General features: G+C 38.5%; 1 protein-coding gene across 6 annotated transcripts in view; it reads left to right on the forward strand.

Moving 5' to 3' along the window:
- Window positions 1-18,772, forward strand: part of CDK14 (cyclin dependent kinase 14) — a 321,627-nt gene that overhangs the window by 170,370 nt on the left and 132,485 nt on the right. For all 6 annotated transcript variants that reach the window (XM_074835205.1, XM_074835223.1, XM_074835248.1 and 3 more), the window contains one exon: window positions 13,189-13,309. In XM_074835205.1, coding sequence (XP_074691306.1) covers window positions 13,189-13,309 — 121 coding nt within the window. The remainder of the gene's footprint in view (window positions 1-13,188; window positions 13,310-18,772) is intronic.

Raw genomic sequence — 18,772 nt, forward strand, 5'->3', positions numbered from 1 at the left:
TTCTAACACTATAACTGGCTGCTGTCAGGGAGTAGCCAAAGCTGCCGCCCTCCCCTCCCCTCCCAGGAGCTAGGGCTTCATGTGCTGTGCCCATGACCTTCTCTCATCTTGCCCAGAAGAGATCTGTGGTGGAGAGGAAGAGGAGATGTGTAGGTGGCAGGAAATCTCAAGTGACAGCAGTGCCAAAGGGTAGATTTGATTTCTGGCATTTGGGCAGAATTCCTTTGTGAATTGTTTTAGAGGTGAAGATGTAGGAGGCTGTGTGGTCCAGTGCCATTGCAGATGTTTCTTGTTTCTCATATCTATTTGATTAGTTCTTCCCATTGTGGACCTCAGTCTAATTTGCTTCATAGATCTGATGGTTTTATTGTGGTATCAGGTAAATCTAAATAAAAAATTACTGTCATGAGAGTCAATGCAGGAAAAATACCTTACGGACAGAAATTGGGTTTGATAGCCTAGGGGGAAAGAATAGATTCGACACAAGTTTACTCTCTGGAGACAGCACTCGACAAAAACTGTGACGTTCAGTTTTGTTCAACTAGGTCTTTAACTTCTGTCTAGTAATAGTAAATTACAAAGTAGAGCCACACACTGAATTTTTGGCCGTGTCAGTCTTCACTGATTGCTTTCTAACAGTTGAAATTAAAGTTCTTTAAATATACCAGCCTTTTCAGCTATTACTAAAGTAGATGCTGTAACTTAAGCCCTTCCCACTGAGAAGCACTGTGTAGGATTATTGGCTGATAAGGAAATTTTTTTAAAATTTTTTTTTATAAACCGTTAAGGACCTGAAGATTGGTGTGACTCACTAGATGGGTCTCCTGTTACATCTCTGATTACTTAGGGTTCAATCCAGTTTCCCATTGTTACAAGTCAGAGTTCTGTTGAGCCTTTAAATAGGAAGAAAGCATCTTAATTATCCATTAAGGGCAATAAAGGAAGTTGGTTATGACACCATTAAAACAACTGTGATGAGAAATCTGTTTCAGTGTTTTGTACTTAAGAATAACGTGGGATTTAGATGTCATCTCTACTGCAACTAGCTGAATGCTGACTGTAATCTTGCATTATTATCACAATCATGGATTTTTTTCATTGTCTTGTATTTCCCACCTAAGTGTCAACCAGTCTGTTGTGTGATAATTGCACAAAAACCTTGGGAGAACTGTGATTTGCTGTCTGTACAAGAGAGATCCAGCCATCCGAATGAATCTGTAAATGTATTTAAGATCTGGACAGTAGTGATGAGGGGTATTTTAATTGAAAAAAAGCCTTGCTCAGTCACATGACTGTGTTCTCCTATCAGTTTTATATGAGAACATTTTCTCTTCCTACACATCTTGCTTCTTTTGCAGCCTTAGCCTTTTGACTATTGTGGCTACAAGCCTCTGTATTTAACATATTGAACTTCCTTTAAAACTTTATCCTTCTGAAGCTGCTTTGCTTGTTTCTGATATGGCAGTTACGGGGGAAAATGACACCTAAGTTCATGGTAAAGTTTTCAAATACAGTCATGCTGGTGCTCTCCATCTTTGCTTTTTTGGTCTGATTATGGTTTTGTTTAATGTTTCCTTATTTAAGAGAACATACTGTATGATATAATGAGGAAAAATATGCCAACTTTTAAAATAATTTTAATTTCATTAATATGTTTATAGTTATGCAGATTTATTTTACACAGGAAATAATCAGCTATGTGGAAATTAAGGGATAACTGGAAGATGGTGTGGATTAAAGAAGAAATTCATCATAAGTGAGAACAAAAATACTGATATGCAAAGAAAAAGATTAACGTGAACAGAGACCGACATTTCATTAAGAGAAATGTGCCATTTAACACGATATGAAATAATTCCATAATTGAGATAGCACTTTAAAGAGGTGATGGCTCTGTAATTTATTAGCATCGTTTGTTTTGCTCCAGACAGTTTAAAACCTTACGTTACTGTAATACAGTCAGTTTTTATCTAGGTAATTTTGAATAATTTATGCAGGTTTTTTTCATCCTTCTGAAGGACACAGTGCTGGATATATTAATATATTTATAGATGCACAATTTTTACTGATGTGAATGAAAATCACACTTGCAGGTATGTTCTGCAGCAATTGGCCTTCATGATATCGAGAAGAGGTCAGGCAGTGCTTGTTGTAGTAATCCTTAACACTTCTCCAGTGATTTACATTTCCAAAGAGCTGTACAAATGTTAACTCCACATAGACACCCTTATATGTGTTACAAATAATCAAACTGTAAGACTGAGAGGTCGAGCAAAATATTGAAAGACACAAACATACCAATATTAAAAGTGGGAGATCAGGAATCAGCAGCGTTTTATCTGGATGATGTGGGAACATTAACAACCGCTTTGCATGGGGAGGAAATTCTGCTGCATGACTTCCATGTTACACGGTGAGAAGAATGACTGGTTAGATCATTGCCTTGATAAAGGTGCCCAAGCTCTCCTCCAATGTTCGTTCAGCTTTTCCCACCTTTGGTTTTTATGGCTTACATGTCAGATATTATAGAATTTTTTTTCTGTGGTCATTGGAAATAAGGGAGGAGGAGACTTTCAGATGTCATCTCTTCTATTCCCACCCACAGCTGTGAACATAATCTTATCCTTCTCTATTGCAGCAATTTTTAAGTCACTTGGACAGTAAATTTTTCAGTAATATTTGCTCTTGAGGCTGTATTTGCTTTTAAGGATATTTCATTGCAATGGTCTTTAAGTTAGATATTAACTGCAGTGGATTGATTTGATTGTAAAAGCTGATACAGAGTACGAGGCACTAGAAGAGAAAAACTTAATGTCGATACTGTCATCACTGATACTAAGTTATGGACTATTCAAGGAGGCTGGAAACTTGGTTCAGCTTTGAACTGTCTCTAGACCTTAGGACAAAACTAAATAAATTAAAAAAAAAAAAAAAAAAGGCAAGGTCGCACTGAAATATGCTTGATAAACACAAATGCCTAATGTTAGCTTCTTGAAAATTTGGAAATTCTTTGCCCATTCTGTCTTATAGTGCTCAGGATTACCACCAGCTTTGCTATATGGGTTGCAGGATGTGATGCTAAATGAGATGTGCTCACCTGTAGTTAAAATTTGCTCATACATGCAAACTTGAAATAGTAAATGGTTTAAATAAAACATGAAATATTTCAAAGGTACTAATAATGTGACAGTAGTATTTTGTCGAAAAATGTGTTCAAAATACTATCAGGGATCCTTTTCTTGCAATGTACAAGTAGTTTTATTAAGCATTGCATGGAGAAGTACATCCATACTCCTTAAGTTAAATGAAAGAATAGATAAAAGGATGGCTTGGTTTCAGTACTAACAAATTTTCACTTGTCTTATTCAGTTACGATACAGGGTTCTGCAATTCTACTGACTTAGTAGGCTTACATCTGTGTATAATAGACTAGATTTGGTTGTATAGCTCCAATTTTGCTGTCCTGGCAGCGGCATTTCAGTGTTTCAGTATCACTGTAGAGAAAGATGCTGCACGAGGAACATTTCCTTTTTAACTACGTATTTCCAGAATCATACTGTTAAGGCACAGCCTTAATGCTCTTCATGGAAATATAGAATCATAGAATGGTTTGGGTTGGAAGGGACCTTAAAGACCATCTAGTTGCAACCCCCCTGCCACTAGACCAGGTTGCTCAAAGCCCCGTCCAACCTGGCCTTGAACGCTTCCAGGGAGGGGGCAGCCACAAGCTCTCTGGGCAACCTGATCCAGAGCCTCACCACCCTCACAGTGAAGAATTTCTTCCTTATAGCTAATCTAAATCTACCCTCTTTCAGTTTAAAGCCATTACCCTTCATCCTATCACTACACTCCCTGATAAAAAGTCCCTCCTCATCTTTCCTGTAGGCCCTCTTTAAGTACTGGAAGTCCACTATAAGGTCTCCCCAGACCCTTCTTTTCTCTAGGCTGAACAACCCCAACTCTCTCAGCCTGTCCTCACAGAGGAGGTGCTCCAGCCCTCTGGTCATCTTCATGCCCTTCCTCTGGACCCACTCGAGCAGGTCCATGTCCTTCTTATGTTGGGTGCCCCAAAGCTGGACACAGCACTCCAGGTGGGATCTCACCAGAGTGGAGTAGAGGGGCAGAATCACCTCCTTTTACCTGCTGGTCACTCTTTTCTTGATGCAGCCCAGGATACGGTTGGCTTTCTGGGCTGCAAGTGCACATTATCGTGTTGTGTTTTGCTTCTTGTCAACCAATACCTTCTCTGCAGGGCTGCTCTCAATCCACTCATCACCCAGCCTGTATTTGTGCTTGGGATTGCCCTGACCCATGTGCACTTGGCCTTGTTGAACTTCATGAGGTTCACACAGGCCCACCTCTCAAGGCTGTCCAGGTCCCTCTGGATGTCATCCCTTCCCTCCAGCGTGTCGACTGCACCACACAGGTTGGTGTCGTCAACAAACTTGCTGAGGGTGCACTCGATCCCACTGTCCATGTCACCAACAAAGATGTTAAACAGCACCGGTCCCAGTACTGACCACTGAGGAACACCACTCATCTCTGCTCTCCACTTGGACATTGAGCCATTGACTGCAACTCTTTGAGTGTGACCATCCAGCCAATTCCTTTTCTACCGAGTGGTCCATCCATCAAATCCATGTCTCTGCAATTTAGAGACAAGGATGTTGTGCAGGACAGTGTCAGATGCTTTGCACAAGTCCAGGTAGATAATGTTAGTTGCTCTTCTAATGTAACTTTTTTTAAAATTAAGTTGCCTGTTTTAATTTCTTCTTTTCTGTGACAAAATTGTATTAAGAACTGATTAGGTGGCTCTGCAGGAATACAGATGCCTGATTACTGATGCAAAGTCAAATAATCATTTAGACCTAAGCATATTGGAATGTCTCTCACATAAAACTCTCCTTCTAAGATTTGTGATTCAGCTAATTTAAGATGACACAGACATTAAATGAGTTTTGAGAAGCGATTCAATTGAACAGGTGAATCTGAGACTCCAGAGTTCCCTGTCATAAGATGTTGCTTTATAATGTTGCTTTAGAGAAGCAACAGTAATTACACAGGTCTGCTTAATGATTTCACACTTGAAAGCAAAGTGAAAATAATATTAAAATTTAGTGAAATCTTTAAGTATCCTATAGTTGTTTTGTCCTTTGATGTATTTCAGAAAGCTTTGGCATAACTGAGGGAATTTATTTATTTTTTTAGTTTTGGTGGTTTTGCACCAATGCCTGTACCATACTGTACTGGTATTCAGATCATTTTACTCTGACTTAAGCCAGAGCAGGCAGATGTATTTTTAGATGCTGTGGGTGTTACATAGTATGTGAATGTATGTACTAATGTTACAGCACATGCAAAATGTACTGGAGTTCTTTGGCAGAACAGCCAAAACAGCGTTTTACCTGCTAAGGAACTACGTAAGCTGCAGAGTGTAACATACTGTAGCAATGACAAAAATCAGCTGAGTATTTGTTTTATCTATAAATAGTCTGACTTGGGTACTGGAAGCTGCCTGAATTAAACTCCGTGGTCACTAGAGAACTGTTTGTGCCAGGTGGGGCAGCCATGGTTCTAAAGACAAGGGTGGATAATGGAACTAATGCTGCTATGTCCTGCAGCATAGAAATGTATGCTCAGGTGACACTGTAGCTGGAAGATAAGGCACATCAAACTTAATTGCATTGTCTGTGCAGTACGGGGGCCAGGAGTCAGTGGCTGGTAGTTGCAGAATTGTGCCATTTATAGGTAAGTCGGACCTTGTACTGTAAGAGTTGATGCTTTCAACACCCACATGGTGACAGTTTTTCAAATTCACAAATTCCACTCCTGCAGGGTAATGTCAAGTGGCAGTGGTGTTTGATTTATAAATAAAATAGTTGTTAGATCTGCTTTTCAAAAGTACTGTTTGTAAATGTTAATGTTGTTCAAATACTTGCTTCTCCATGTAGCTCTGTTCTTGTTAAATTAACTATCCTAGACCAGTTCCTGGAATCTGATCTGTTTGTAAATAAATTTGCAGGTACTTGATCAGGCTTTTGGTAGTTGACCATGACGAGGTATTCTCTTCATCAAAGTTCTCCAGATATTCTACCTCTAGATGGGAAATGACGGATCAGCAAAATTGTAATATCCCACTGGAATAAATCACTCCATAAAAAACCATCTCAGTGGTCATGCAACTATCGTTGCCTTTTGTCAGTGTTCCAGTGCTCCACAAATTAACTGCGCTGAGTTGTGGACCCCATTAATAGATGGAGAGAGTGTTATGTGTTTGCTTGTCACTGCCAGTGTTGTGTGGTCAGTTAAGAAACAAAACTAACCTGAGTGCAAACAACTGGGATTAGATGGTTGAATATAAAACTCTCAGTGAAACTTAGCTTTTGTGTTTCTGTTTGGATGACTGTGAATCACTACAGTAGCACCAAATTGTGCTTATTTAACAGTTCTTCAGTTGTCAGATTTAATACAACATTCAACTAGAAGGATTTATATGGTACTGCTGCCCTGTATACCATGGGCTTGAATCTGGTATGTGTCAGTCCTCTTAGCACCTGAATGAAGGGGAAGGCAGTTTGTCTACATGATGATATTCTAAAAAAGATAAGTCTTGCACAGCACAGAGCAAGTGTATTTATTTCTTTACCTGTATGTTGTATTTTGCCTGTCTCATGCAATATGTCAGGTACCTAATGCATTTTTATCCAGTGATAAGTTATCGAGGTACCAGCTGATAAGGGCTGGTTCATTTTTACTTGTAGGAAAGTTGTCTGTTACCTTCCTTGTCTTCAACAAGTTCATTGCTCATATGTCTTAAAAGTCCACATGTAATTGTTTTATTACTATTATTCTCTTCTAAACTCAAACCATTGTCCAGTATTGGCCTCATTTATTCATAGCTGCTTCCCAGTTTTCTCTCTTTTCTCAGGGAATATTAAAATATCCTGAGCTGCATTACCTCTTATTTTCAGTGAAGAATTATTTTCTGCCTGTTTGTCCTTCCTGGAACTTCCTCCCTGCGCTCTGCAGATCTTCCTAATTTAAAACCATCTGTTCAGCCATTGTTAACTCTTTGCTTCAAACCTAATAACTTCACTGTGGAATGAGTAATTCTGACATTTTCACTTACAGCCATATTAGCGAAGTGGTGTGCTCATGCTGGGATGTTGTTAAGGAGTAGAGGGCATCATCTTCGTATAGATTTTTTTGTGAGACAATGAACTGAGGATCATTAAATAAAAATCCAGCATCTGGAAAGCAAGATTTAAATCAGTCAACTGTTAAGGTATTGTGAGCACGTATACCATATCCATAATGAATCCAGGTCTCTTCAGTAATGCAGAAGTTATCTTTGATGTGAAGTTGCTTTCTGTCCTTGAGTTCTGTTAGCTTTTGCATCTGTGTGAATGTGTTGGTGCAGACTGTTGTGGGGTTTTTTTTCCTTCCCACACTTATTTTTCTGTTTCTAGACTAGCAGAGGCAGTTTGAACATATTCATCCTGGCCCAGAAGACCATGGGAATAGATATATTTTCCTGGTGTCGAAAATGGAATGTATATTTCTTTTGTACTTCCATAACACTTTCTGATGGGAAATGAATTTTTAGTGTGTTTCTTTCTGCTAATAGACAATGAATGAATTTGACAGTCATAGTACATGTTCAGCATCAGTGGGCTTTTTCAAAATGTGTCAGAAATTTTTTCTAAGGATTTTAAAGCAGCTTTATAGCTAGGATGGCTTTCAGTCAAAGTAATCAAAGGGATCTTTTAATATACAACCAACAGCTGAGTTTTTTCTTGTATCCGACTTTTCTACTGCCTATGATCCTTTGGGTGGCTCAGGAGGCAGAGGAAAGAGGTGATGACGAAAGAGATGATGCTGGAGTTGTTGAAAAAATAAAAACACTTCTCACAAGGTCTAGAGTTGCTCTTTTTGGTAGCAGAAAAAGTATTTCTGCATCGCCTCTGTAAGTTATGTTTGTCGAATTGACAGTTGAGTCCCATTCACAGAGCAGAATAATTATAATCTGCATTACTGTAAGTGATTGTCTGAAGACATACATGAGATAAAATTTGCAGGGAAAAATAGCCTTTTATTAGAACAACTGATACAGCTGGAAAAACCAGACAGGCTCAGAGTTGCACATGCTTTTTGCCTTACTTACTGCTCTCCGTCTCTTGAAGACTGACTCCAGGCTGGAAGACCAGTCATTGCTCAAGTGCATTTTGGGAATACTAATTTGGGAACCTAATTAGGCTCTCCCTGATAGTGCGTAACTTTTATAAATGAACAGCATTATCATAATCCAGTCCATATTAGGACTCGGACATAGGGTATTGTAGGTAATTTATCTTATTTGAAAGGAATTTAACTGCTCTGGTAAAGCTGCATTTTAGAGACAGATGCATTCAGGTAAACAGCAGAGGGTCCTAAAGGCTGCAGGACACTTTTGGTTGCTGAGAACTGACTTCTGGGTTAGAGAGATGACTGCTTCATTGAAGCAGTGTCAGTGTTTCCACCCATTTTACTTCTGTTTTGTTGTCATTCAGGTATTCACTGTTTATTTCTGTTGGAAAACAAGTAGCTGAGCAAGTAGGTTAAGTGAAGTTGACAGTTCATGATCTACAATAGAATACATTAGCAATATTTCGATATTGCTACTGAATCATAGTTACACTTTTATAAGCCGTTTACCTCACACTCTGGGTAATTGTTAAAATAAACAAAACAGGAGGCTAAAAAAGGAAGCACGGAAAGAATCTGAATCAAAAAAAAACCAGCAACAAAAACCCCCTTGTTTTGCAGTATGCCTTGCTGGGGCCCTTTTTGATATATCTAAATCAAAATAGTAAACAGCTCAACATATTTAAGGTATAATGGAAAGGGAAACCGTGCACATGGTTGGCAAGCCCTTGTTTTTGCAGACGTGACAGGTTTCCTCATTTGCAGAATCATATTCGCTGTGAACAAAGGCTTCCTGATTGTTGTATGAACTTAACTAGAAAGCTGTCCTGCAGCTAAAGAGATATCAAATATTAATATTTGTGCTCGTGTAGCCAAAGGTGTGTGTATTGAATAGGTCTCGAGTCTGGATATAGCTATAGCCTCTTCTAAAAGCCAAATACAATTTTAAAATCACAGTGGTAAATCAGTGCAATGTGTTTTATCAATAACCGATGCTAGGTAAAATCAGATATAACCTCTAGTCTGATATAAAAGATAAAGCCAGACAAAGCAGAGAAAATTGTATTTACCAAGGAATGAAATATCTTCTTACTTTTCTATTTTATTTTTTTTTTTAAATTCAGAGTAGGAGGCAGCAGGAGGTTTTGTGTGTTAAAAACTTATACATACATGGGCATAGATCATTCCCTCTGTATTTTAAATACAGGGCATCACAGGGTGTCCTGAGCTGTTGTTTAATGAATGAGTTAAAAGAAAGTTGTGGTTTGTGTCACAGTACAGGTAGATGCTGTGGTGCAAGCCTTGCAGAGTGTAATGCATCAGAACAGTTTCTTCTTTCAGTTTGGATAAATAATGGCCATAGAAGTGCCTGGAGAACATTAAGCAGTGTCTTTTCTTCCCATAATTACACACAAGTTCCCCAGTGAGTCTGACGTGACCTGACTTGTAATAACTGGGCCTTATGCTTGGCTTCCTTCTCTCAAAATAAGGCTGCAACAGTGGGACACGTGTTGACCTTTTATCTTTCGGAAGACAGAGGAACTGGAGGGGAGTTCACTGCTTGTCAGGAGGTCCTCCCTCCATCTTCCCAGACAAAAAAGTGCTCAAGCAGCAATATGTAAATATTGGGAGCTCACCTGGTGATCTCTTCATTTACCTTTTGGCTTTTATGCACACTAGCCATTAAGGTTTGAAGTTTTGATGATCCCCCATAAGCTCTGTCTTTTTGAAACGAGATTGTCGCTCTTCCTGTAGTGTAACCATGGAAACAGACAGGGAACCCTTAAAGAAAGTGATCGAACATGCTGTGCTAATTAATCCTACCCTTCAGTTTTCTTTCCGTTGAAGGATGTGGTTAAATAAATTTTGCATGAGTAAGCATATTTGGATGTGCAAAAGGGTCTAAAATATGTAGCAAATTTTCTTGCAGACAGATATCTGAAAAAAAAAGCCTAATAACTGTTGTCTGTTTGCATCTGGAGCATCAAAACAAAAAATGCAGTATCTTGTTAGTGTTTCACATCTATATTTTGATACCATTCTTTTTAAACTGTAAATATATCTGAAAGATGAGGTCATTTTTTCCTGCCTTAAGTGTGGTGAGAGACATTTGCGTTAATTTTGAGTCTTCAAGTGAAAGTGTTCATAATTGCAAATGCCTTCTTTATGCAGAGCGTTATTCAGAAAAAGCAAATTTTGCTCCTCCCTGGGAGAAAGCAGCTCCTCCAAGACGTTAGCCTAATTCAGGTCCTTTCAGTTGTGCACAGGGGGAGTGATTGACCGAACCCGAACTGCGCCAAATTCTCCTCTGCCAAATTTTAGCCTTTGTGAGTATTTCCTTCAGTTGTTCACTCCTGCTTTCCATTTGGCCATTTAGTTTCCAAAGTAGTGTTTGTGCCCAACTAGGAAACCAGCTGGCCACAACTTAAAACATATGGCCTGTGCCCATAAACCTCTTAAACCCAGTGATGCTGTCTGATGCCAATGTATGGCCTTAGCTTGCTCTTACAAATTAACGTTTTGTTTGTAACTTTCTCCATTCCAGTAATGATCCTTTTATAACTGCGAAACCAGATGTAGCAGCTAACCTCAAATGAGGCTTTCATGGTGTTTTAGAAGCGAAGAGCAGATTAAAGAAAAAACATTTAGTTGTCCAACAGGCTGGGATTAGCCCAAAAGGACCATCCTTTGAAAACCACATATATTTTATTTAACCTGGAACAGATTAGAGGTGGCAGAGATCTATAAGCAGTGACCTGAGGATACAGGATGGGTGGCAGTCCCAGCAGGATGGGAGGACTGGTTCCATGCTGAACGGTTGCACAAGAGGAAGAAGGGTGTGCTTGGGCTGACTGTGGCATTTGCAGAGCTCCATCCTGGCCAGTAAAGTGACAGAAACTGGCAGGCAAGTGTGGATATTGTATTATTTGCAGTATGATTTCTGGTATGGCAAGTTGGGTACTCACTCCTCCCTACATGGGAGATTTCTTGAGTGTGTGAATCAAAGACTGTGTGTCGTGGAGACTTGAGTTCATTTTTCACCTCACAAGCTCTACAGTTTTTTGACAGATTTCCCCAAATCACATGATGTTGCTGGCTTCTTAAAAATGCCTTTTCCCTGCCTGCCTATGCCTTTTCTCCTATCAAAGCTAGCTAGAAGATTAGAGAGGAAATCGTTTGCAACCAAATTCAGTCTTCCTCAGGCAAGGAGGCTCAGGCAGGCAAAAAAGCATCCAGGCTTCTCAATCCTTTCATGATTTTTATTTAGCTTAATAATAGTAGGTTCGTATCCACAAATTCAGGGACTACTGTTTCGGTTTAGTCATGTGGGATATAGGTGCTCAGAAACTCAGACTTGTTAATGTTTCTCTGGGCTAGGGATAAGAACTGTTCACCAGTTAGAGCATTTGGTGGTTTCTGATCTCATTATTATTAATCTGGAGGTGGAGGCACTGCAGAGTGTGTGATGTGGCCTCTCCTCTGGCCTCTTTGGGGCTGTACCTGGCAATCCCTGAGTTGTCTGTGTGAGCCAAGTTTTTTGTCAAGCTGGTGGCCAGGTGCACAAATGTAAAAGAGATGGATGCCTGAAAACTAAAAAAAAAGAAAGGTTATTCGTATCTGAAATGTAATTTTTTTTAGAAGAAATCCTGGTATACAAGTGAAATTATTCCCTTACACTGGTTTAATTGCTATAATCAGCTGATAATGCAATCTACTGGCAAGATTTGCCATCATTACTATGGAGATATATTCACTGAGATTAACTGTTCTTAAATAGCTTCTCCAGTATATTAAGGATAAAGGTGCAAAGGACTCTCATCTGCACTCTTATGTGAATTCTTGTGTTGCATATTGCTTTCTGAGTGTATGACTTTGCTTTTTGGTTTCTGTAATGTGTAAGACATGACCTTCTGTTTTAGTAATTTCATTTGTTTTGTGAAAGGGAAATAAGTAGTTCTTTGTTTAGGAAGACACAAAAAACCCCAGTAGTGCGTGCTCCCGATTTCCATTACTTGTGCATGTCCTGTGTTCCCAGTGAGGGAACGAATGGTCTCAAGGCAGTAACTAGCAGCAGATTATTTGGAAAAGGTGTTTGCAGGCCCGTGATGGGAACAGTCACCATAGCCCTGAAAATATTTTTCCATTTCCTGGAGGAGAGAGGCTTCTGTAGGAGAACTATTAGTAAAGTATGCTCTCTACTGCTGTTTTTAGCATATGAGGGTCTCTCCTAAATTCTTTCCAGTTTTACATGAGATAGATTGTGATTGTGTAGTAATGTGAATTATTTTAAATGACTGACAAGTTTAAAAGACAATTATTGTAAATAGTATATCTTTAGTAGGCCACAGATTTCATCGGAATTATTTCTGCTTCTGAGATTGGTGCATAACGTATATACATTTGTTGAGAGAGAAGAATTTTGCACATACCATTTTCTAATGTATTACTGCAATATTAATATTTATTTGAATGGTAGTGTGTCACTGTGTCTACTGCTTTCAGATATAAACTTGAAGAGGTAGGCTGGGGTTTGCAGTGTAAATTGTGGAGTTTCCTTATGCTTCCCTAAAAAACCAAATCTCATCTGTGGCACTATTTGTCTGGGAGTTTCCTTTTCATTTCCATTTTCTAAATAACATTGAAATGAAAGACTGTCGATGGCTGAGGATGAGCAGTTAATGGAAATGAAAATTTTTGTTTATTTGTCTTTCATTTAGGTATACCACAATGTATCTTTGTATCTCTCCTGGGTCTGTGGTTGTCACTATGAAAAGCATATTTTATCATTCCTTTGTATTATTCACAGCTCTGTTTGGCCAGCTACTAAATGATAGCTTCTACCATGTTTTTTCAGTAATTTATTCCAATACTAGAAGAAAAAAATGCTTTCAACATGCTGTCATGTAATGTGATGTGTGCTCATACATCCTTTTAGGATCGTAACTATGGAGCAGACTGCTGCTTTGTTTTGTTTGCATTTATTTATTTATATTTACCCCACAGGTCTTGCAAGAGCTAAATCAGTTCCCAGCCATACATATTCCAATGAAGTGGTAACCCTATGGTACAGGCCTCCAGATGTCCTTCTGGGATCAACAGAATATTCCACCTGCCTTGACATGTGGTAAGTACAGAAACATTACACAAGACACTATGTAGGTGCTTTAGCTCTGATTTTTTTTTTTTTTTTTTGACACATAAATATGTAGTGAGATTAGTGGTACAGGTTGAAAAACTTGTGTGTAGTAATCTCTGTGGTTCACTCACACCGGTTGGCAGCTGGTACCTGCTGTTGACACACCACTGGGAGAGCCATTGGCGCTTTGCAAGAGACTGAATTGTTGCTTGACTTTTGTAGTATTAATGTGGTGCTTTGATATGACACTTGTTTGGCAGAAGATAGACTTCACCATGTCCAGTTGAAGCAAGGACAAAACCAGGATTCTCTGGATGTGAGGATACAGCCTCACTTCTTTATCTACTGTGCTTGTTAGCAGGAAATCAGCGTGTGACACATCATGGTGTGTCACATCACAAAATGAAAATTTTTCTTTCAAACCTATGGATTTTATTTAGACCTGCAGGTTTGAAAACGCAGTTTGATGTGTACAATGTATAGCAGCTTGTTCCTTTTCGATAACATCATTTAGTCCTGTGTTGAAAAAAGGTGTTTGGTTTTCTGTTAGAAACCAAGGTGGAGGTTCTTCATTTTGTAGGCTTGTCTTCAAGGTGTAGGTTTTGAGGTCACAGGATCTCTGTACAAATTTTGTAATTAGTAAGAGCTTCAACTGTGTTAGTAGCAGCAATGCATGTTGATTCAAGAAACAGAAACATGGAAAAAAGATATTTTTCCTTACAAAGAAAGTCTCATGCTCTGGAACATGTTAATTTTTTTTAATGTGTATTTGACTTTTAAATCTATACAACTCATTTCATTTGAGGAAAAAAATATACTGAGCGAGTTTCAGAAAAATATAATGATTTTTTTGTAGTTTGCTGAAATATCTTTAATGCAGGCAACCTAAATTTAGAATTAATGATTATGTTAAAATCTAGAGGTAACTGTAAGATAAGGTTAAAAGGACCTTATGTTTTCATACCGTAGGTGAATAATATTTGTCAAGGTAATCTTGCAGCATAGTACTGAAACTGATGACCTAGCAGGAATATCTTTTTGCTGAGGAAAGGAAATAGGCATGACTAGGTAGTGTTTAGTCCTCTAGCCGAGATCAGAGAATGTGGGATGAAAAGCTACGTTTTCCTGAAAATCTCATCTAGTTTTTCCCTGTAGTGCTGTCAAGTCTTGACTCCTGGGGGCAGGAGTTAGAAGCTGTAGGATTGTTTCATTTGAAGGGGTTGCAGAGTATAAGTACTAGAATATCTAATATTGAAGAGAGTGTTTAATACAACTGGGCCTCTGGCTGCTGTAGTGCCTTGACCTGTAACAGTAATTGAACCAAGAGGCGGGAAAAGGGTGGGTGAACAAACGTCTCCAAATGTGGACGTTGTGATACTGCAACTGCACCAGAGAGACAAAGGCAGCATCTTCTGTATCAGCTGTCCGCTTTTCTTCAAACCATTCTCCACCTTACAGATCTAAAATAATTTCGCCCTGCATCTCAGCTTCTCATCTATCCTAAAAATGTCCTGTTTTCCCAAAGATTGGGTTCAACCTGGTGTCTTCACAAACTCTATGCAATCTCTACATCCCATCTGCTCCTGACGTTTTGCAGTCACATCTTTTCCCAGATACACCTCTGACACTCTCAGCAAGAAGCTCGACTTGCTTGGGGTGAGGCAGGACAACCGCATCAGAACGTGGAGATAGCTGGGACACATAAATAGTTTTTTCTGCTCATTTTATAGTTCAATCTATATGTGTTCAATTCTTGAGAGTCCCACATCTCTGTGTACGTGTGTACATACATGTCTCAATTTGGGAAGTACAAAGAGAATGAGAGAATACATGGAAACCACTACAGAAAATTTTAAATGCTTTAATAGAGCAGACTTCTCAAGAAATCCTCTAAAATGCTTTTTTAGTCAAAAGAGACAGTGGATTTTTATTTTTTTTTTTAACATTTACCAATTAAAAAAATATTGCACTTTGAAATTAAGGGGTTTTTTGTTTTGTTTTTTTTTTTAAACTGAACAAAGGATTTTAAAACATTTTTGATTCTCATGGAAACTTTTTCCACAAAGAAGAATGATTCACCCAAAAGTTTAATAACTCCTAAAAACAGGTCTTTTAACGTTCCTCCCAATAATTATTTTAGTAAAAGAGCTGTTAAAAAGTATAGTCAAACTATGTGGTGTCACTGTGGTAGAGATCAAATTAAGCCATGCAACTAATGGAAACATTTTAGATCTATTATAACTGCAGACTGAGCGTTCCCTTCATAATCATATGTTTATGTTCAAATTACATGAACAGCAGGGAAGATAAGGAAGGACTCAAAATGCCACTTAAGCAATCCAGGTCATGTTTTTGTCAGGACTTTCATAATGATGCAAGAGTATTGAGAAAGAAGACAATAATTACATCTTCAGTGATAACAGTAAATGCTGTCCTCTTATACAGAGCATTTTGTATACGTCTAAAAAAGATCCACTTGCTCAGGGATAGAAGTGGTGAGTTTTGTTTCAAATGAAAAATGATGTCATACTGCTCTTATACTAGATTTCTAGCACTTACAAATTTTTGCTGCCCTGTACAAACTGGAGAACTATGAAAAGCTTAGAAAAAAGCCCTACTAATAGTTTCTTTCACATGGCAGGAATTTATGTAGAGGCTCAGCTACTGCCACATCAGAATTCAGATTAGAGCAAATATATATTGTATGTGACAGAAGAGCTTTCGGTTTTTACTTCTCCGCTTTGCTGGGTTGTCTGAGACAGTGCTTCCAGTTTGATTATGAGAGGTGTAGTTGCATTTTAAGGTCACTTATGCTTATTTGGCACATCTAACAGTGAGCTCTGCTGGAGCACAGGCAAGCTTGGGGCTTTGTTTATACAAGGGTTGTACATTGCTGGGCCGTAATTACATTAAAACCATTTAGTGACTTCCCAGATTGGGAGGAAGGGAGATGTGGAGAAGCTCACCTACCATCAGATTCCAAAGTAATTTGGTAATTTGTTATCAAAAGTGTGTTTGTAGCATTAGCATTTTTATGCAATTACTGGCATTATGTCCTTATGGCAGATAGTGTGTGCTCTCATGTGTCCTTATTGATGATCTACATGATGACAAAACTAGGCAGCCACTTCACTAAATATTTAAATAATGTTGCGGTAGAAAGCACAGCTGTTTCCTCCATTAAAAAAAAAAAAGACACAGGGCCTTTGCTATAGCCATGATAAATGACATTTCATGGTGGTTCCCAAGGAGCAGAAAGTGGGGCTCCTACTGAGTAGAAGACCAGCTGCGTGAAAAAAAAGAGTCCAAATATTAACCACTGGACAGTGGCTGGGAAGCAGGTGGCAGAGGCTGCAGGCTATTTTTACACTTCATTTGCCGGTGTAGGGCATTAGAATAGTAACTAAAAGCTAATGATCCACATGGAATGTAACATTCTCCTGTATTCTTTTTTAAATAGCTACTGGCAATAAAATAATATTAATGAAGACGTACATGCGTTAGTGGTGTCAGGCTGGTGATGGAAATCAGGGCGGTGGGCTTTGTGATTTACTGCTTGACAGCATTTGTTACAGCAGCATTGTGTGAATGTATTATACTACCCACGACTGCATCAAAGAGTTGTGATAACCTTTGATACACTTTTTTTTTTTTTTTCCTCTTGATGAGGACTTACTAGTAGCTGGGAAAATGGCTTTGCATTGCCTCTGGTGTAACTTGTCCTAATCCTTGAATTTTACAGTCCTTTGAAAGTCAATGCAAGGAAAATAAGCTTCAATGCGTAAAGGGTTTATGTATTACTAAAACCCATATATAAGTAATACAGAAACATAGGGAAAAAATCCCCAAATGAACCTATTCTATTTGTTCCTTACAGGAAGAATATAGTATTAGTAAATGAAGCAATTTAAACAGGTTATTAAATCCTTTTTGATTCTGGTAATGCATGTACTGCTACATCTGGGTTGCTTACATCAAGAAGTCACTAGGGATATTTTATTTTGAAGTGCAGCTGGCTTTAAACTGTGTTTGCTAACAGCTGGCGATTTTTTGCATATCCTGTTATTTTGCTTTTAAAAAATACACTGCTAGTCACAGTTCAGGAAACCTAAGCAGTTATGGGCCATGATATATTTTAAATTCACTTTTATTAGCTAACATAATCTACGTTTAGTGCTGCAGAAGAAATCACTTAAAGCTAGGCCAGTCAAATGTTATGAAATTGCGTATTAAATCACTGTTATTTAACTTTGTAACATCTGGATTGATATACATGATTTCAAATCTGATCTTAATTTAGGGAAAGCTCTTCATATGGAGTTTTTCTATGCTATTATTAGGAAAAAAAGTGATATTATTCAGGAACACACCAGTTTCTACACATAGCTTGCTCTGAGTGGAGATTTGAGTGCTTACTGTAATTCCACGCATGCTTTCATGAATATTTGACCAATGAAGACCTATGACAGTAATTAAGATATTTATTAAATAAAAATGGATCTTGTCTTAGACACAGGTGCACCAAATTATGTTTTTACACAGGGGACATTACAAAGGCATCTTTATCTTGTATCTCCTGTAAACAGTTTGCAGTGAGAGAAATCCGAGAGCAGGAGTCCCGGTACACCCTGAAGAAATACTGCTTGAGGCCTGAGAGAGAAAACAGCGTAGGGTAAATTAGTTCTTTTGCCCTTGATGTTCTTTATGATTATGACTTCCACTCCAAAGAAATGCTAATCTGTAGGATTAGGATATTAAATTGAGGATATTGCAATAACTGTCAAGGTATTGTTAATTAAACTTCTCTCATCGTCAGTGAGTTCTTCAAAAGTTTTATAAGCTGCATTAGCTTTTGACTGGAAAATTCTCAGAGGGTCAAATTCATATAAACAATATGTGTGACAAAACCATCTTGGTCTGTAGTTACTGGAAGGGCATTTCAGTTCCTGTCTACAAACTACTTTTATCCATTTGGAACATCAGATTTACTATCACTTTTCCACTGCTAGAAATGTGTTTCATGTGTGTCAGGAAAGTACCTTACAAAGGTATCTAGATCCAGAAAAGAAAACTGGGAAGAACATGTTCAACAGGAAAATATCTCATGGCAAAATGTTGCTCAAGTTTGAAGATTATTTTCTTGAACTGTTTTGGCATTCTGCTTTTACAGAATGACTGAATCTAGTAGAAAAATTCTTGCAAAAAGAGATCATGTACATTTTAATCCTTCATGAATACAGTATTCATTAATATAGTGTACTGGGTCTGGCTGAGCCGGAATTGGTTTTCCCCTATAGCAGGCCTCATGGTGCTGTGTTTTATGTTGGGAGCTGGCAGGGTGTTGATAGCACACTGGAGTTGTGGCTACTGCTGAGTAGTGCTTACACAGCACCAAGGCTCCTTCTGACATTTCCCCCCACAGTGGGACGGGGTGGGCAAGATCTTGGGAGG

Source organism: Strix aluco, chromosome 1 (genome assembly GCF_031877795.1).
Source record: "Strix aluco isolate bStrAlu1 chromosome 1, bStrAlu1.hap1, whole genome shotgun sequence".
NCBI classification, from domain to species: Eukaryota; Metazoa; Chordata; class Aves; order Strigiformes; family Strigidae; genus Strix; species Strix aluco.